Source organism: Anopheles funestus, chromosome 2RL, assembly GCF_943734845.2.
Source record: "Anopheles funestus chromosome 2RL, idAnoFuneDA-416_04, whole genome shotgun sequence".
Classification (NCBI taxonomy): Eukaryota; Metazoa; Arthropoda; class Insecta; order Diptera; family Culicidae; genus Anopheles; species Anopheles funestus.
Genome location: NC_064598.1, coordinates 101554816 through 101574318, shown reverse-complemented (window position 1 = coordinate 101574318; position 19503 = coordinate 101554816). Strand labels below are relative to the sequence as shown.

General features: G+C 46.2%; 3 protein-coding genes across 4 annotated transcripts in view; 1 reads left to right on the top strand and 2 right to left on the bottom strand.

Moving 5' to 3' along the window:
* Positions 1-491: 491 nt before the first annotated feature.
* Positions 492-7700, bottom strand: LOC125762341 (DNA topoisomerase 2). 2 transcript variants are annotated; one of them, XM_049424299.1, is made up of 6 exons: positions 7589-7700; positions 7075-7338; positions 2360-6415; positions 2164-2289; positions 1649-1966; positions 492-1570 (listed from the first exon to the last, which is right to left on the bottom strand). In XM_049424299.1, the coding sequence occupies exons 2-6, from the start codon at positions 7087-7089 to the stop codon at positions 1493-1495; spliced, it is 4593 nt and encodes a 1530-aa protein (XP_049280256.1). In that variant the 5' UTR covers positions 7090-7338; positions 7589-7700; the 3' UTR covers positions 492-1492. The 2 variants fall into 2 exon arrangements, with proteins under 2 accessions (XP_049280256.1, XP_049280255.1); XM_049424298.1 differs by having other exon boundaries at positions 7439-7642.
* A 649-nt stretch (positions 7701-8349) lies between these two features.
* LOC125762347 (geranylgeranyl transferase type-1 subunit beta) lies at positions 8350-10809 on the top strand. Its single transcript, XM_049424313.1, has 3 exons — positions 8350-8921; positions 8993-9461; positions 9530-10809. Exons 1-3 carry the CDS (start codon positions 8812-8814, stop codon positions 10055-10057), a joined length of 1107 nt encoding a protein of 368 aa, XP_049280270.1. The 5' UTR covers positions 8350-8811; the 3' UTR covers positions 10058-10809.
* A 745-nt stretch (positions 10810-11554) lies between these two features.
* LOC125762340 (CD109 antigen) overlaps positions 11555-19503 on the bottom strand; it is a 31229-nt gene continuing 23280 nt past the window's right edge. Inside the window, exons 2-9 of the mRNA XM_049424296.1 lie at positions 17350-19141; positions 14869-17277; positions 14608-14794; positions 14141-14532; positions 13875-14068; positions 13632-13806; positions 13456-13561; positions 11555-13374 (exon numbers count right to left, since the gene is read on the bottom strand). Of these exons, the coding sequence (XP_049280253.1) occupies positions 13160-13374; positions 13456-13561; positions 13632-13806; positions 13875-14068; positions 14141-14532; positions 14608-14794; positions 14869-17277; positions 17350-19107 (5436 nt within the window). The 5' untranslated portion in view covers positions 19108-19141 and the 3' untranslated portion in view covers positions 11555-13159. The remainder of the gene's footprint in view (positions 13375-13455; positions 13562-13631; positions 13807-13874; positions 14069-14140; positions 14533-14607; positions 14795-14868; positions 17278-17349; positions 19142-19503) is intronic.

Below are 19503 nucleotides of genomic sequence, written 5' to 3'. Positions count from 1 at the left end.
GGGTGTTCGGCGGAAATGCGCGGGTGGAGGTCCTCCACCTAGTTCCACTCCCACCCGCATCAATTTCCACACCCTCAGGGCACACCAGCCGAAAAGCGTTTTTGGGGGTACCACATTTTCCGGGAAAACACCATCGTGTGACCCCTCAATCGACGCGTCTCGTCGAGAGGAGCGTGGAAAACACCTCCCCGACCACCCACCACCCCCCTCACGCCCACCAGAGAGGGAAAACTGCAGCGGAAAGCGGTTTTTCCGTGTTTTCACCGATTTCTAGCCGATCTGCGGCTTTTGAGGTAGAGATGAGAAACTTCTTCTTCTTACCTGGCCTGCTCACGGTCGAGCACGTCGCGTAGACATGGCCTGGTCGCCAATCTATTTCCAGGAAACTCGATCCGGGGCTGCAGTCCTCCATCCACGGCTGCATCTCCGACAGGTTTGACTTCAGCTGATCCAGCCAACGAGTCATTAAATTGAACGAATTGAACGCCATGTAAATATATACAAAGTATCTACAGTATTTATTTTGTGTAATTGAGTAGAAACAGAAAAATCGAACAGGACGTATCGAAGGATGAAACAGCAAATGGTTAATCACATACAAAAATGTTTTGTTCAGATCATTCTGATAGTAGACCGATAATAAACCATGCTATTAAACATGATCCTTTCATTACATTCTCTCTTTTATGCTGTGACAGTAAGTGGGACAGATGTGTGATCCTGATGCTACATAGTTATTTATGCTCTTACGGTAATGTATTGTTTAAATGTCTAGAGTAAAGTACTACAAATTCTCGCTCAACGCTCGATCGTTGCACGCCCTAACCACTATTGCATCCACGAAGCAAAACACACCTTTTCTCCTTTTCAGCTATTAGTAGTGTCATATATTTTGCTTCCTAATTTGCATTCAATCATTCCATTGGATATATTTGTTATCTTCATTTGTGAGTTGATACCGTTTGCCTGTTACAATCCTATTTACTGTAACCGATCGCCGAGCTTTGCCGGAGTCGTGTAGCAGGAAAAAGCTCACGCGGGAGCTGCGATTGTGCGTTGTGGGTTGATATTACTTAAAAAAACTAACAGAAATCGAATGAATTTAAGTGCCACTCGTTCTAGTGTTCTGTTGCTTACTCCTTATCCTGCTAAGTCTGTCAATCTAGAGATACATTATATACGATACACAGAGAACACGCCAAATTCGCACCTCCAAGCTTCTTTTCGCTTTAATACTTCTACCATGTGATATAACTCAAATACAGTACTACGTTTCCACCTGGAGCTGTGTAGGTTGATGCTGGTTATAACTATTTCATTATTGTTGCTCCATAATTTCTTTTGCTCTGCTCGATCCGTGTAACTATTTCGTGTAGATTTGTTTTTAAATTAAAATATAAACTTGTCAACGCTCTGTTACTGAACAAATTAATTCTACAAATTCTCCTGCCTTGCTTCCAAGTTATTTTCCCGTAAAAATAATGCTCACTGTTTAATAGTCCGAATCATCGTCGTCATCCATCGGAGGAGAATCTTCGTCCTCCGAGCTGTCCACGACCTTTCTCGGTTTCTAATAAAGATAAGCAAATGTTAATTAAACGCTTCAACATTTGAGACATACTTTAATTGAAAAGTAGTGTATCCTTACCTTAACAGCTTTACCCGCTTCGCTACTGCTGTCCGCGATCTTCCTACTACGCTTAGCACCCGTTGCCTTTGTTTCGGTCATTTTCGGGCCAAGGGTACGCTTTTTCACTGGTCCCGGTTTCTTAATCGGGGACAAATCGTTGTCCTCGAGATCGATCACATTGGAACCGGCTGCTGCCTGCACTTCCTCCACATCGCTGTCACCGGCAGCAGCATTCGGACGAGTTACCGGATTATTGTCGAACATTTCGTCATCCGAATCGTTGAACTTTTCATCATCGACTTCCTCACCGTCGTTCATCAGCGAGTAGTTGACCTTCTGTAATGTTTGGGGTAAAAACCACGAAATGAAAATAAAGATAACACCGTACCATATTTTATGAGAGTAATTTCTTATAAACCAAAAATACGTTGTGTTCAAAGCAAAAAACTGAACTAAAGTTAAATCTAGGGCCTAAGATGTAGTATATTGGCCAAAAGCCAAAAACGTTTCTGTAAAAGGAAGCAATTTTTTACCTTGGACGCTGCTGCACGACGTCCAGTTTTTTCACGCGTCGGAACTTTCAGCGTTGAGGTGAAGTCATCGTCACTCACGTCGGAGTTAAAAGCACCTTCTTCATCCGACGATGCAACCTTCTTTTTCTGAAAACAATTTGATAAAGAAAAGATCGTAACCATTTGCCAATTTATACTTTTCACATTTCCATCTTACCCGTCCACCTTTTTTCGGAACCTTGTCACCCGGCGATCCCTTCTCCTTCTTTACCCGTGGCGCTCTCGGTGCTTTTGGAGCTTTCGGTTCCTTCGGTTCCTTCGGTTCCTTCGGTTCCTTCTTGACGCGCGGTTTTGGCTTTGGTTTATCACCAGCAACAGCACCACCACCTTCCACCAGTGCATCGAACTCATCAATCTCACCCTCGCCGCCATCGTCCCCGTTTTCGCCCGGTTCCTTTTTCTCCTTCTTCACCTTGCCGGCGGTCGCCTTCTCGAACTTTTTTATCATATCCTCCGATAAGCGGAACTTCACCTCTTCCGCCTCATTGCTTGGTTTTGTGTCGTCGATAGCTACTTTCCGGCCCACGCTCATTTTGCGTCCTCCGGAGGTGGTGCCCTTGCTTACCGCACCCTTCAGTTTCTTTTCTGTGCTGAGAGCATCGAGACGTTCCTTCTCTTCAAACTCGTCTAGCTTGCGGCTAAGCACATCCAGATCATCGATCCACAACACCTCGGGTGTCTTCGCCTCGAGCGACTTCAGTTCAGCCAGTTTCAGATCGCGCTGCTTGAGAATTTCGTTCTTACGTTCTTCCGTCAGCATCCACATGGACATGCCGAGTAGATAGTTGAACTTCTTCACATCGGTTAGCTTCTGGAAGGCTTTCTCCGGATCGACCGGTCCCTTCGCACCCTTGGCTGACGATTTGCCCGGCTTCACATCTTCCTGCTCTTCTTCCTCCTCACCCTCGCCTTCCTCCTCCTGGTCCTCATCATTCGTTTTTACGCGACGTTTCCACTCCTGGATCGGATCGGCCCGGTAGCCACGCTTGATCAGTTCATCGATCAATGCCTTGCGCTTCTTGTTTTCCACCACCAGCGTTCCGTTACACTTCTCCATAATGAACCGTGCCTTATCCGAGAGACTGTCCGCCTCAGCTTGCAGCATACCGAGCAGATACGTTCGACGCTTGCCATAGTACTCCAGCCGGATTGTGTAGAACTCCATGAAGATTTCGTTCGCATGAGCATACCGCTTAAGATAGGTTTTATCGTCGAATGCGTTCATCGTGGAAGTGGAGATGGAGCTGGTCAGCTTGAACACCCGATGGAAACCTCCTTCCTCTCCATAGAGATTCGCGTACTCGCCCGGCAGGAACGAGACGACGAACCGCACCGTAGTGTCCGTGTTGTACTCTTTGTAATCCGAAATGATTGCCTTCTGCTTGTCGGAACCGTGCAGCAGTGGTTCCAGCACGTTCTCCTTGTACGTTTGTGTCCATGTACCAATAGGAAGTTCTGAAATTTCAATCTTCTGATTATCCAGCAGCCCAACATTGCCGGCAGTGATGTACCTCTGTGGACCGGCCGCTTCGATGACACCGCGGAAATTTTTGTACCACGGTGTCAGCAGTTTCGGCTCTTGACCGTTCAATATTCGGCGAATGTTAGCAATTACGTCGCGCGGATTATGGTTCGGAATTTTCGTGGCCCATCCGGTACCAATACCATCTGCACCGTTGATCAACAGCATCGGTATTATCGGCAGATACCACAAAGGTTCAATGCGCTGATTGTCGTCGAGCTGATAATCCAACAGAGGATCGTCGAGCGGATGGAAAATGCAGCGCGTCAGCGACGACAACATCGTGAAGATATACCTGGGGCTGGCGCTATCCTTTCCGCCCGTCAAGCGCGTACCAAACTGACCGCCAGGATAGAGCAGATTGATGTTATTGCTTCCGACGTAGTTCTGTGCCAAATTTACGATCGTCGAGCAAAGCGATTGCTCACCATGATGGTAAGCGGATTTCTCCGCGACCGAACCTGCCAACTGCGCCACCTTCACCTCACGCTTGTCGTCACGCTTGAAGCAGGTGAATAGCACCTTCCGTTGACCAGGTTTCAAACCGTCCAGCATGCACGGAATCGAACGAACATTGTCCGAGTTAGAGAACAGGACCAGCTCGAGATTGACAAAGTCCTTGTAGCTGATCTGTTTCGTCGATTTAGTGTAGAGATAGCGCTCCTGCAACCCGACCTGCTTGCGATGGCGGCACTCTTCCATATGTGCCGTCAGCCAATCTTTACGTTGCTCGATTGCCTTCTTGGAGAAGGCCAACAGAATCGCTTCGTCGTCTCCGGTATCTTCGTAGCGGAACAGAATCCGATGACGCTCCATGTTTTGGAAGTACTCCTTTGCCTCCTTCGAGGTAGACGTACCCAAACCCTTGTAGTACTTGATGTTGTACGTGTGCGAGTTATTCGTTTCCGCTTTCCATTCTTCAAACTCGGGCAGCGAGAAGAAGGACAGCTCTTCGCCATTCTTCTTCGTTGCCTTTACGATGGGCGTAATGAACTCCTCGAGGAACGGTAAGCGCAACAGCTCTGGCCAGTTGGTGTGTATAAAGTTAATCAACAAACCCTTAATGTGAGAACCGTCCTGATCCTGATCTGTCATAATCATCACCTTTCCGTAGCGTAGCGTCTTCAAATCGTCAGTCGTAAGATACTTCTTCTTGTACTGCAGGCCAAGAATCTTGATCAGATTGTTAATTTCAGCATTCTCCAAAATCTGCTTGTGAGTGGCCTCGCGTACATTTAACAGTTTACCGCGCAGCGGAAACACTCCGTACGTATCACGACCTACCACCCCCAAACCGGAAACGGCCAACGTTTTGGCCGAATCTCCCTCGGTAAGAATGAGTGTACAGTTTAGCGAATTGCGCGTACCAGCATCGTTAGCGTCTTCCAGCTTCGGGACGCCCTTTATCTTGGACTTTTTCGAACCGGAAGTTTTGGCCAGATCAGTCTGCGCCTTGAATTTGGCCCACTGCAGCACGGACTCGACGATTCCACTCTTTGATACCGCGGTTATAAACTTCTCCGACAGCGCACACTTCGATCCAAAGCTCTTCGACTGTAGTGTCATGTTTTCTTTGGTCTGCGAGTCGAACGTAGGATTCACGATCAGGCAGTTGATGAAGACCCACATGTGGTTCTTCACCTGGAATGGTTTGATCGTTACGCCGCCCTTGTTCTTCTTCTTCAGCACCTCCGTCAGCTGCTTCACGACCATGTCCGCAACGTAGTCCACATGCCGTCCACCCTTTGTCGTGGCAATCGAATTGACGAACGATACTTGTTGGAAACCTCGCTCCGAAATCGCTACCGCTACCTCCCAGCGATCATTGACGGATTCGTAGCAAACCTTAACCTGCCCGCCCATTTCGTCAGTTGCATCCTTCAGGAACAGATCGACGTAGTCCTTGAACGTTTTAACAGGCACACGCTGGCCGTTCAGGAAAACCGTAACGCCGCGAGTCGAAGCAGCCACGTCGTAGGCACGGCGCGACAACAAACCGACGACATCGTCATCCAGCTTTTCCATCTTAAACTTGGTCAGATCGGGTGAGAAGGTAATCTTCGTGTAGTCATCGCCGAAGAAGTCTTCCTTAATTTTCGGCTCCGTAGCTTTCGACATGTTGTCGGCCCAGGACTGTTTGAAGCATTTCTTGTACTGCTTCGAAGCCGTCTCGACCGTGAACTTGGTGCTGAAAATGTTGCACAGCTTAGCTCCGTACCCGTTACGGCCACCGGTAACCTTTTCCTCCTCATCGTTGTAATTCGAGGACGTCAGCAGATGGCCAAAGATCATCGTCGGTACGAACATTTTCTCCTCCTTGTGCATCACCACCGGGATGCCGTGGCCATCGTTCCAAATCGAGATCGTATTCGTTTCCTGATTGATCTCCACCTTGATGGTGCTCATCTTCGGATCGCGCTGTTTGTTGTCAGCCGCGTTCACAAGAATCTCGTCAAAGATCTTGTACAAACCCGGCACGTACGTGATCTCACGCTGAACCATCTTCTTCTCCTCCTTGTCGAACACCCACATCGGTTCCTTAACCATCTCGACCGAACCGATGTACGTGTCCGGCCGTAGCAGGATATGTTCCAATTGCGATTTTTTCTGGTAAATCTTTTCGATAGATTTACCACCGATTTTCGGGCTCGCCGTAACCGGTGCGCCATTTTGCTGTTTAGCAAATGCTGCCTAAAATTACAAACAACAAAAATAAGAAAAAAATAGGGTTTATGCACATAAACACACATCATGATTCTACAAAAGTGCGTAATAATATAGAATATTGTTATAATAGAATTGATGAAACAAAAACCATCTTAAATAATGCTGAAAAACATTTTAGTTTTCCGCGTCGGTGGAACGCCAGGCAAACAGAAATTTAACAAGCCGCCTCAAACCATCAGTTGGTATTGTGTTTTTTTTTGCACCGTTACATCGTGCCACCTCGCTTTCACTGCTTTTGATTCACCGTGTGCTAGAACAGGATAGCAATACGCACTCCATCATTATTCCGCGTCAAACACAAAAATGGCGGCTAAGGCAAATTCCACCGCAAAACCGAACCGACTCACCGCGTATCGTTTGCGATTATTTTGTTATGCTTTCTGCTTTGTACAGTTCAAGTCTAAATGTGCATTATAGAGACACGCGCCACATAATTCACAAACGAAGAATGCACTTTTTTAGCTATTACGCCTCTAGCAAAGGCAAAGTTATATCGAATTAAGCAAGCTCCTACAAGTTGCAGCTACGTATATGACCGCTTTGCCGGTAAATCGGCATTTCACTATACTAATCGTTGAAAGATGCACTTTTGTTAGGGAGTTTCAATCATCTATTTTACTTACCCTTATATCAGCCATGGTTTTTGCGTTTCTTCCAAGCAGCAAATGCGATAATTTTCTTCGCGTTACCAGGAAGAATATTGTTGTCTACACGGTAGGCTTCGAAGCGTAGGGGTTCGAAGCGTGCGAAACGGCTTCACTGTGTTGTTATGAGATGATGCGTTGTCGGAATTATCCAGAACAGAATTATATACGACACAAACAGAAATCTTTCTCACTTCTATTCACTGGAAAACTCTACGCGGTCAAATGCCACACACGTTTTTGCTATCGGAAGACACAAAAAACACTGCAATTAATATGATGCCAGAGACAGAGGCCGTGAACTAGCAAATGCAAAGTTGTATGGAGTGTTCCGGATCTTTACTTTCAGCAAGAACCAATTGTAGCTGTACAATGTTCCCTCTGGTTGGAGTGTCATCCGGCAGATTGAACCAGCACTGAAATGTAACCTTTTCCGGCTTTTACACCCTCATCCGAGAACTTTTCTTTACCAGACGCTTGCAAGTATCCCTACCTTCAAGGTCTAGTGTGCGAATGAGAAGAATTTGCTGAGTTGAATGGGCACATACAACAGCTGCACTTTCGTTTGCGTTGATGCCGATGGTGCGAGAGAGCGCGCGAAAGACTTTGTTTCTACCTGTCAAACAGCGGTATCCGACGATTCGGGCGTGTGTTTATTGTTCGAAATGGTCTCGTAATACCTCATTTTTCCTTGTAATTATTCTCTATCGATAACTATCCGGCGCTATAATACGAAAATATTTATTCAAAGCTAAAGATCATCTGAATTTGTAGATGCGAATGAAATACCGTTCTAGAAAGAAGCGTTGTTTTGAAATTTATTTGAATATAGACATGTCAAAACGAAAGAACCCAAGCAGCAAAATTTTAGTACGAAACGTCACTTTCTTTGAGAAAAGGCCTTTTGAGAAATCTGATTCTGCAAATATTCTCTAGCGACAAAAATAAACTTAAACTTCATCCAAAACTATGATTTTGAAATAGGTAAAGTATATTCCCATTTATATCTCTCTTGATGATGTCCCTCTCTTCCTTATATCCTACCCTACCATACTTTGCGTGGAAGGATTTGAGGTGTTTCCGTTGAATTGTGGAGGGTGTTATGTTACGTTATGATAGATGTTACGAAAACATATTCTGTAAAGAAACATACTAATACTAATTCATACGTGAAATGTTACTTCTTTTATACGCTTTTCTCATCTCTCATACATATATCTGCGATGCTTATTTTATTTACTGGGCAACATTACGAGCGTTCCTAAAGGGAGGTTAGCCAACAGCTGTCAAAAGCTACGAAGAAACAGAAAGAAAAAAAACAACAAAACATACGCAAAGTGAGATGATTCTCCAGTCCGACCAGCAATCTTTCGTTATTTTTATTTAATTCGTTCTACTGTTCGGATATACCACGTTTCGATCCTTTCACCGGAGCGGCCTCTGACGACATGAAGCGTACGAGTACGTGCTGATCCAGAAGCGAAGAGAGAGAGAGTAAGAGAGGGTTATTGTTTTCATTCCTCGCTTAAGAAACCTTCCCCTCATCGACACATCCATCCTCGGAGTGTCGAAATTCTAACCATTGTGTGTACGGTATAATATCCCCCCAACACATCCGGAGTTACCCTATCTACTGTCCGCAAGAGAACGTTGGAAACACTTCCACATTTCAAAAGCCAGCACAGCGTGAAGCTGGGTGCATATCTTAGCATCGGTATGGACAGCAACCTAGAAGGCGATGAGGTGGAGCTTCGCAAACATGCCAAGTACTTTATTCGATTCCTGCACACACTGCCTGGGCGGTTAGCGTCGCACGATTCTACCAGGTACGTACGTGGTTTGTTCCCGGCGAGCGTGTAAACCGGTTGTGCGATGAATGAATTCATTCCTTTCACAGAGTCACCATAGCCTTTTTCGCTGTCAGTGGACTGGATGTGTTAAATTCGCTGGATATGCTAACCGACACTTTCCAGCAGGACATTATCAACTGGATTTACAAGCTGCAGGTCGTCCCGAAAGCGGGTGAACGTGCATACGGTGGCATACAAGGGTCCAGCACGTTCGATGTGCTCGATGCGCCGGGAAACTGTGGCCTGGATCTCTATCGATGGGGGCATCTGGCAATCACGTACACGGGGATTGCCGTACTTGTAGCGCTCGGGGATGATCTGTCCCGGTTAAATCGGAGAGCCATAATCGAGGGTGTTGCGGCGGTGCAGCGGGACGATGGTAGCTTCAGTGCCACGATCGAGGGAAGCGAACAGGATATGCGGTTTGTGTACTGTGCTGCAGCAATCTGCGCCATGCTCAACGATTGGGGCCGGGTGGATCGTAAAAAGATGGCCGACTATATCCTCAAGAGTGTGGTAAGTTGCCGATGGAAGGTATTGGAAAGGAACGGTCATGGGTTTAATGTCGTTGTAATCAATTCCAGCGCTACGATTACGGTATCAGCCAGCACTATGAGATGGAATCGCACGGTGGTACTACGTTCTGTGCCATTGCCGCCCTGGAGCTTAGCGGACAGCTACACTTACTCACACAGAGCACACGGGAAAAGATCGTCCGATGGCTAATATTTCGCCAGCAGGACGGTTTCCAAGGACGTCCAAACAAACCGGTCGACACGTGTTACTCGTTCTGGATTGTGGCTACACTCAAGATACTGGACGCGTTTGAGCTGACCAGCTTCAAGGACAATCGAGATTACGTCCTCTCGACCCAGGATGTAACAGTGGGTGGATTTTCCAAGTGGCCCCAAGCGTATACCGATCCGTTCCATTCCTACTTCGGGCTGTGCGGGCTAAGCTTTCTGAACGAGCCAGGTCTGCAGGAGGTGATGCCCAGCTTAAACATATCGATGCGTGCCTACAGACGGTTGCAGGAACTGCAGCGTGACTGGAGCCTGCTAGAAGAAGGGCTTGCGTCCAGCAATGGAGAGGTAACCGTGCATATAGAGTAGAAGTAGAAGGCTTCCTCGGGAGGGAAAACGATACCTACTATCCGCAGACGCTGTTAGTGGCCACAAAACGAAACATAGCTTGCGCACACACCACCATCACTGCCCACTTAAGAAGTGGGAGGAGGAAGAGAGAATGGTAGGTTTATTTTTGGTTAGAATTTGTTTTCGATTGTTTTTAGATGCATTTTTATGGGGAGAAACTATGGGGAAAATATTTATTTTCGTTATTCAAATATATTACACGCTATATAAAGAAAATCAATGCTATTAGGCATTGCATCGTGTTAGAGAAAGGGGATAATTAGTTGGTTTCGCTTTTATGTAGCTTTAGTTAGGCCTTTTACACCACAACATTCAAAATTCAATGCAATGCCGATTGTGGAGAGACAATTTATCGCATCCCTTCATCACTTAGAACGGTCCAAAACGTTTATGCGACGGCGATTTCATTTAGCTAGTACGACGGCAGTCTAGTAGCATGTCACTTCGATAGTCGCTTTCTTATCATGCACTTTTGTTATCTACCGTTTGAAATGAGCGTGCGACTGTTTGGGAAACAGTTCTTTGGTTCGAGATAGAGCAAAACCAACAAAGGCACAACTAGGTTAAATATTCGTCCGATCATTCGAAATGTCGAGTGTGTGTAGTGGAAAGGCTAAAGGTAAATCGAAGCAAATCGTAGTGCTTAAGAGAAGTGTAATTAGCAGACTCGAGAGGTGGAAAATAAAGTAAAATATTTTAGTGACAAAAAACATACATTCTGTGCTGTTTTTATGATTCAGTTTGGCAGACTATAACGGTTTTTATGATTCAGTCTGGCAGACACACACGGAGTGTTTTCAACTGCTTAAATAAACAATCCCAGTAGATGAGCAACAAAAGCTCACGTCTGCGCTTAATTACTTTAACGGTTTAAACAAAATCTCACCCTAAAGCTATGAGTGGTTTCTCTTACTATCTATAAACTTGATAGGAACTCACTACTTACCCCAGTGGCTTCATTATATGACTTAGATAAGCATTCTACACAGACCATAGAGATGTAAACTATATCTACTACGTTTATGAGTCACGTACTGGTCGCAGAATTCTCGATCGTAAAGTTTGCTGTTGAGCGGGCTGAAACAGCTGTAATTAGAGAGCTTACCGGTGAATCTTGAACCGGTTATGGCGGCATGTTACAATACTGTTTAAAAGCGTGTTATCACGTCCACTGACGACTGTCATCATTTTTGCCCGTCAAGCATTATTCCTTGTGGGTTTGTCAGATGGCAAATTCAGGATCTTCAGGGATTACAATCGCTTGGTCATCCTAACATGCTGTAAGAGTCCTTATAGTCGCTTTAGGTTAAACGCCTTTGTCTGCCAACATCGTATATGCCATCTACTCAGCGCGCTGAACAACGAGGACATGAGGACAGGAAAGAGGAATTTGCGATCATCCAACAGCTTTCGGATCGAACGGGGTATGGAACGGGGCAGAAAGATACGATTACATTTATGATCTTCGTCTTATTTCTTTATTATCCGTTTCATTCTTATCATTTGCCAACGATGGCAGCGGAATATTCCTCATCTAGATTCACACATTTTCCTTACTCTCTTCGTCTGTAGCTTAGTTCGGGTGTCGTAATACATTACATTTCCATCGGTTAGTTGGTTTGTGTAAATTATTGGCCTTCATACATCTATGCACCAAACCCCATCAACTGTGGTAAGAAAATGGCTCACATTATATTGTATCACACTGTGTAATTCCTGCTGTCCAACTGTTCAACAAACTCTTGATAGTCGCAATCAGGCGGGCACGTGTCCGGAGGTGTTTATTTTTGCTGTATTTAGTTACTGAGAGAGGTCCATTGGTTGTGTAAGTAAAGACGACGCGACGCTAGCTAAGGCACCTTAACAATTTGTATCATTTAGTTTCTGTTTCTCGAAAAAAATGGGTTATTCCCTCTAGCACTATTTCCGCCTTTCGATTTCTTCTTTCAAGCACAGCTGCTCAATGAATAATTCAACCTTCTTTGCATTTCTTTTAATAACAAAATTCTTTTACTAGCACAAACAAATCATCTTTCTATGATTTCCTTAGCTTTCTCGCTATATAACGTAACGCATGTAAATATAAAAGTTCGTACAAAGAAAAAAAAACCTAAAGTAAGTAAATTAAAAAAGAACACCGCGAAATGATATAAAAATTGACCAGATTCAAAATGGACGGCCTTGCTTCGAAGAAACGGGAGACGGAAAAGAACAAAGCCAGATGAAACAATTCGTTCGGCTTCACCCTTATCCTATTCCCACTTCTTTTTTCTTAAGTTGTGTATCTTAAATTTATGTTGCTGTAAAACGAAACGAGATTCAAGGCAAATAAGATTGATTCTAAAGCGTAAGAAGGAAGCTAATTGCATGTGTTTGATATTCATTTACTTAGCTTCTTCGCTTCGTTTCTTTACACAGGGCGCTTACGTTCTAGTCTTTGTTGTAAATTGCTTATTTCGTTTGCATTCCAGAAGGGATAAAAAGAAATACAAAAACGGCATTCTACACATTTCTTATGCTTCTCTAAAAAAAATGTCCTTCATGAGGCAGCCGATAAAACAGTTTCGCCTTCAATTCTCTCACTCAAGAGCTTCACATTTGTTGCATGGCGCGCACGTGATGGTGGTTAAGAGTTAAAGCCTTATCGATACCTTAGAAAAGTTTGCTACAACTAGAAAGAAAAAAAACGGACGCAACAATGTTGATATAAGGATCCAAGAGAAGTTGATCAATACTTCTCCTTTTGCGTATTTCCTTTCGCTATTAGTTTAGTTATTATTGGTGAATCATCTTCAGAGGGAACACTACAATACGCTGAAGCAAGTTGGTTTTATATTTACACTTTTACGCATTCTTTCGTTCAGCGCCTCACATACCATCACCTGCAATCAATTTCTATCTCTTCCGCTTGCTTATAAATTATATTGCCTCCATTCTGTTGAAAAAAAAATGGGTGAAAACGATTCGAATGTCGTGCTTACATTTTCATAAAAGTAATTCGGTCGGTTATCAAAACCTGTTACACAAAAAAAGGAAATAATGGATTTAATGGTTTGTGGATTAATCGTTCAGGAAAATCCACCCGTTTGGATTCACTATTCGATAGTGGCGCGCAACGAGCAATATTCCGGTGAATAGCATCAGAATGATCGAACCCGGGAAACGGACGGCAAGATTGTAGATCGAACAGTACGGACACTGGGAGCTACCGCACACCTCACAGATGTTGAGCAGATATGTTTGCAGCGAATCGAAGATAGTCTCATTGAACCGTTCTGCAAAAAAGTTAGAATGTAAAGATACCCATTAAGATATAAAAAAAAGCCCACAAATGTGTCTGGAAATTAAATACATACCTGGTGCGTAGTAATCATAGACACGGATCGGTAAGTAGCGGGACATGTTGGCTACCGGCATCCATCTTTCCAGCGTAAAGTTCACACAAACGTACTCGTTGTCCAGCTGAAAGAAGTAAAACATTTACATTAATTACTGGAACCTCACATTTTGCCGAGAAGAGGACACCACTTACATAATCGAAATAGAAGAGCACCTTCCGTTCCTGGAAGCGAGCGCGCTGTAGATTGCGAACGCGCTGACTAAGAATGTAAGAATCCAGCTTCTGCTGCTGAATCATGTAACCGGTGGGAACGGCCACATCAAGCACCGCCATACCCGAACGGATCGATTCTTCCGTATAGGTCCATCTGTTGAGAAAGGAAAAATTAGTCACCAATGACTAGATTTTCCCAATGACTAGCTTCCGTGCACTTACCGTTGACAGATGACATAGCTGATGTGAGACTGATTCCTGCCGTGGAAGATCGTACGTGTGGTCAGATCGAATGCCGGGACGGGTGGTTGCGTTTGGAACTTGTACGTATCTACCGAGTACTGGACGTGCATCTGTAAGATGGCATAACCGACACCGGTTGCTTCCACTCGTACTGTACCCCAAGCATTTGGTACCTATAGAAGGGAAATAGAAATAAGGATCAAATGAAGAGCTAACTCCACTCCACAAATCGCATCGAAACTTACATCCAAAAACTGCTGCTGTGCCAAACTTTTCCTTGTGATGTACAATTGTTTCGTTTCGCCGGGCAGGGATGTTGCCTCCACCTTGATCGCTAGCTGTGTTACGTTCGAAACTCGATTACGAGTACTGTACTCCGTTAAGGCTTTCATTGCAAGTCCGGTATCCTGACTCGATGCCCATCCACCGTCCGTTAAGCGCTGGGCGTTAAGCCAAGCTACGATCGGATCGACATGCAGCTCCTGGCGCGATACGTACGTCAGCAAAGCATAGGCGGTCGTTTGGATGTTAAGCGAGTCGTACTTATATGGCAAACGTGGTAAAGAGAAGTAACGCTGGTTTTCCAATTTGGTCGGCGGTAGCGGTACCTCGTCATTACCCCAGTAGTTAAATTCACCTGTTCGAATTATATAGCATTAAAAACTTATAGTTGGATAGTGAGGTTTACTTGTAAAATGTAAAGAATTCTTACCGATTGATCGCATCTTCGCGGAGAGCATCGTGAATGCTGCTTCCGCTTTCGGTGCCTTTGCCACCATAAGCGCATACGCTACGATCGCTACCTCGTACGTCGAACCGGAATCCTTTATAGTGGCCAAATTTCGCTGTAAATATTGTAACGCTCTTTGCTGTGCTAAAGCTACCCGTGCCGCTAATCTCTACAGAAGAAAAAATAAGATAAATTTCGTTAGTTTTAAGCGTTTCTTCAAAATTAACACATTGGTACACTTACGCCAGCAGGTAAATTAACCGTCGTTAGCGTAATGAGCACGTGTGCCGTTAGCGTAATGTTCTTCTCGCGTACGACATCGTTGCGCAAGAAAAAGCCGGAATGGTTCGCCTTACGGTCGGGCAGCCATGTTTCCTCCCAGAAGGAACCGTCCTCCTTTTGGTGACGCAGCAACCAGTGCATATTCTTCTGTATCATGTACGGATCGATGAAGATGAAGTTTTCGTACTCGTACAGACCGGCCATCTCGCCGAATACCTGCGCACAGTACGCCGTCAACCAGACGGACGGTGCGGATTGATTCCAGTCGGCACGGAACAACGAAAAACCGCCGTCCTCCAACAGGTAGCTAAGCTGCCGTTGGTACAGGGTGTTCATGAAGTGGAATGCCTGCCGCTCAGTCTTTTTGTCACGCAGCGTACTGGCACGCATGTACTTGATGGTGTAGAAGTTGGCCGCGAAGCTGAACATGTTCTGTTCGGCCGCATCCATCGGCAGATCCAGCAGGGAGGTAGTGTTGATTGGCATCGTGGGAAAGATGGCACCGACTACATCACCCACAACGGAGATGCGAGCCCGATTCGAACCGAACACATAGTAACGATCGATTTCGTACGGAATGATGGGCGTTTCGGTAACGTTCACGTGCATGAACTGTACCAGATAGGCACGGTTACGCAAATCCAGCAGGATGGACTGATGCCGGTACTGTGGCAAACCGTCCGCTTCAACCGTGATCTTGCGACTGATCTGATGTGCACCGAGAAGCGTTGATGCGTGGATCGTTACTTCGATTTCACCGAGGCGAGTTGGCACAATCGGTAGGTAAACGTTGGTTGAGTCCTGTGCGTTCAGGTAGATGTAAAACTGATGCTCACCGTAAGAGGTGCGCGGGTTGTACGATCGTACGATACCGTCCTCTTCTACGTGCACGAACTGATAGTCCGGTGAGCTGTGAAGCACGACCGTCGCCTCGATATCCACCGTCTGGTAGTTGAACACCGCCACACGAATACCCACTTGTTCGCCCTGATGACAGACGGTAGGCATTTCCACGTTAATGAAGAACGGTTGTATGCCAACGTATTCGATCGGTTTCCGCACCATTCCGTAGCCACGCACACCGCTTATACCGAACGCGGAAACTGTCCACAGTGCCGGTACTTGTGGCACTTCCAGATTGAAGATGTATCGGCCATGTGGTCCAATGTTCACGTCCTTCCACAGCCACACATTCTGGTAGTGGCGCAAGATACGGTTAAAGCGGAACTTGCGGAACTCCGCCAGTAACGTTTCGTTTCGTGCACTACAACCCGCCTCATCCGTGCCATCCTCACAGTCCATGTAACCATCGCACCGTTTGTCCGTTCGGTAGCAACGACCGTTCAAGCATTCGCTGTAGTTAAGGGCCGGGTCACAGATCGATGGTCGCATTGGTATAACACCGTCCGTGAATACTACTAACCCGGCGAAATCGAATGTCCGGTTCGCATCGATACCGAACGATGAAGCGGGATAGTAGACGAGCTCATCTGGATCACCGTCGTGCGACATCCAGGTCTTCTTGTGCGTACCATTCGTGTGCTCATCGAACGATAGCATCTTCGTGATGACGTTTGCGTACGTTAGCTCGTTGCCGGCCTGCATCGTGTAGAACGCATTGTCTATGCCAGACAGACCAACGTACGAACCGGGTTCACCATAAATGGCCACCTCTACCTTCTCACCGGTGCGTGCCTTTCGGTTGTTAATGAACACGGTGAAATTGTTTCGCGAGATACCATTCACCGGGAAGGTGAGACTGTCTGCCAGCAGCTTTCCGTAGCGTCCTATGTGCCAGACGACGATCGTAGCCGCAGGTGCCATCTCGGCGCTGAGCGTAATTGCCATCGTCTTAACGCCGCCCTTCATGTTCTCGTGTCCAGTCACCAGAATGATGCCCTTCGACATGACCAGATAGTCAAAGTCCTTGATGTAGAAGTTGCTCTGCACGTGCAGAGTGATGTACTCGCCCACCTTAGCATCGGCTGTGCTAGTGTACACCTTAATGTTGTGGTTGTTCGGCGAGAAGTGTGCCAGTAGTAGTAGCTCAGTTGACGCCCGCTCACCAAACGGATCGATGTAGTTGGCCGTCAGACGCATCGATTGGATTTCGTTAAGGAATTCGGTCGTCTGCTTCGTGTTTTCCAGATTAAGATCATGGCGGATATCTAGCTTTAGCTCCCACACGCCTGCCTTCTGCGACATATGAAGTACACGCGTATCGAAGGTGTTGCGACCACCGGAAGCACGGCTATCGATCGTGCCGGACACCTCCATTCGACCGGCGTTAAACTCATCCAGTGGCAATGGCGATCCATCATGGTACTCCGCGATGAGGTACACAGTAAACGGCATCGATGGTTTAAATACCTGAAAACAAAGGAACGATCGTTACTATATCCTGTCTGGCAGAGATCTAATATTACTGGAATCACAACTTACCTGTGGAGAATCGCCTAGGAAAGCGATACGAATAGACGAGTTGTAAACGCGTGTCAGTGAATAGCCCTCCACGATCTCGTTGTAAAATCGCTCGCCAACGCGTGCCGTAAACAGGATCTCCATACCGGACAGATTTGGTACCAGCTGAGCCAGTTCGCTCATCGGGAACCGAAAATCATACGTGCCATTAAAGAACCGCAAAAAGGGTAAACTTTCTCGGTATGTATTTGACCACGAGTCCCACTGTGCGTCGGTTTCTACCGGTTTCTTGATCCAGAATGGCCACTCCTCGTCAAAGTTAAGGTGGCGCTCGATCACGTACGAATCCTGGAAGTTGTTGGATGACGACGAGTAACGCCCATCGTAGTTCTGTCCCACACCATCGTAGCTGTTTTGATCGCGTCCAATCTGACTGGTGAAGGTATTCTGTGGATTGTTGTACAGTAGCTCGGGGTTCGATTTTTGCAAATAGTACGGCACATTCTGGTTGGTGTTTGTTAATCGTCCCAAGTTGCCGACACGGTTCATCTGATTGATCGCTTCCGGATTGAAGAAACCGATCGGTCGGATCGTTGCCTTTAGTGTCAGATTACCTTTCACCGGAGTACCGTTCGTGAAGTTAGCCATGATGCGTCCGTAGACATAGCGATCCGTGTTGAAGAAGAAGGCCGGCATCGTTACGTTCACCTCGAACCGTGTCTGGTAGTACTCCTCCACGTTGAAGCGTGCCTCCTCGATCTGGCCCTGTGCTTCAATACGGATCTTCCACTCGCCAAATACCGGCTGGTCGGATAGTTGGTACTGCAAGCTTACCGAACCCAGGTTCGACTGGCGTGACAACCAACGGCGCATAATATGTCCCGCCGGATCCAGCATATAAACGTTCATCTCCTGGTCGAATCCTTTCAGTTCAGTCGTGATCGGGATCGCCCGGAAGCGTACCGTTTCACCCTGCATGTACACCGGTTTGTCCGTCTGCACGAAAATCGTCATCGAGCGCTGGGAGAAGATCAGCTTCGTCTCGTTCGCAAACACGTATCCGCCAAAGTTCCTGTCGTACGAACCCTCCACACGCAGCTTGTACTCGCCCATCACGCTCGTCGGTGGGACTCGCATCAACATCGACTCCGGTACGCCCACCGTAATCGGTTTCGTCTCACTGCTTAGCTCCACTCCATCGCGCGAAATACTGCACCGGACATTAAGCGGCAGGCGTGATTCCAGCACCGATACTGCCACCTTATACACCTGCCCGGGTCGTATCATTTTGGACGCGACAATGAAGTAGGTAATACCTTGCGAGAAAGAATTTCCTGCCGCATAATCGTTTGCAAAGGGATTCCGATTGAAGCTGGTACGGGACGATGGTGTCGTTTGACGATTAAAATAATCCCGCGGTGTCGTTGACTGGAAGATCACGTTTCGGTTATCCTGACCGAACCGATTATTATCGATGCTGTTCGAGTCTTGACTGTTTGCGTTGTTGTTACCGTAGTAGTCGCGCTGATAGTTTGTACCGGAAGACGGCGATGGTAGACCCTGGTTTGTACGGGAATTCGGATCGTATTGAGTGTTTGGATACTGTGGATTGTACTGCGGTCGGACAAACGGATCCGATTGACTGTAGCGATTGACGTCGTTCGTTTGTGGCTGAGACTGTTGTGCCCGGATGAAGATCAAGGTTTGGACGAACAGTAGACAGAGAAAGAGTGTCCTTGCATCCGACCCGTAGCCGGTCGGATGCTTATTAGCCTTCATGGTGTTTTATACGTGTAGCGATTCCTATTGTATCCTAAAAAGAAATCAGAGAATGACACAACAGGGTTAGAAAGATTGACACAATGAGAGGATAAAGTGTGATCGGTAATGTGTAACAGATGCACAAGTGTACATTAAAATGGTCCTTTAATCTAACCCATAAAAGAGAGACGTTTCTTTCAAACTGTTAATGTGATGAATCCAAACATTATCTAAATGGCTCCTGTAGACTATATACCTTCTTTTACCCTGTGGAAACCTTTCACACATCAAAGTACCGCAGATGTAACAGGAGATGTACAGTCCCTATGCTCTGTACCCCTTAAGTAGGGAGAGGCACTAGTGGGCGCGCGAAGAGATTATGCCATAAAATTAATATCATTTAAGATCGATAAT

Excerpts from the sequence above, each read along its gene's own strand:
- LOC125762341 (XM_049424299.1), bottom strand. Across the intron at positions 2,290-2,359 it reads TTCCGAAAAAAGGTGGACGG|AAAAAGAAGGTTGCATCGTC; the intron begins GTAAGATGGAAA and ends AATTGTTTTCAG. Across the intron at positions 1,571-1,648 it reads AAGCGGGTAAAGCTGTTAAG|AAACCGAGAAAGGTCGTGGA; the intron begins GTAAGGATACAC and ends TATCTTTATTAG.
- LOC125762347 (XM_049424313.1), top strand. The coding sequence starts at position 8,812 with ATGGACAGCAACCTAGAAGGCGATGAGGTGGAGCTTCGCAAACATGCC. Across the intron at positions 8,922-8,992 it reads GCGTCGCACGATTCTACCAG|AGTCACCATAGCCTTTTTCG; the intron begins GTACGTACGTGG and ends TTCCTTTCACAG. Across the intron at positions 9,462-9,529 it reads ACTATATCCTCAAGAGTGTG|CGCTACGATTACGGTATCAG; the intron begins GTAAGTTGCCGA and ends AATCAATTCCAG.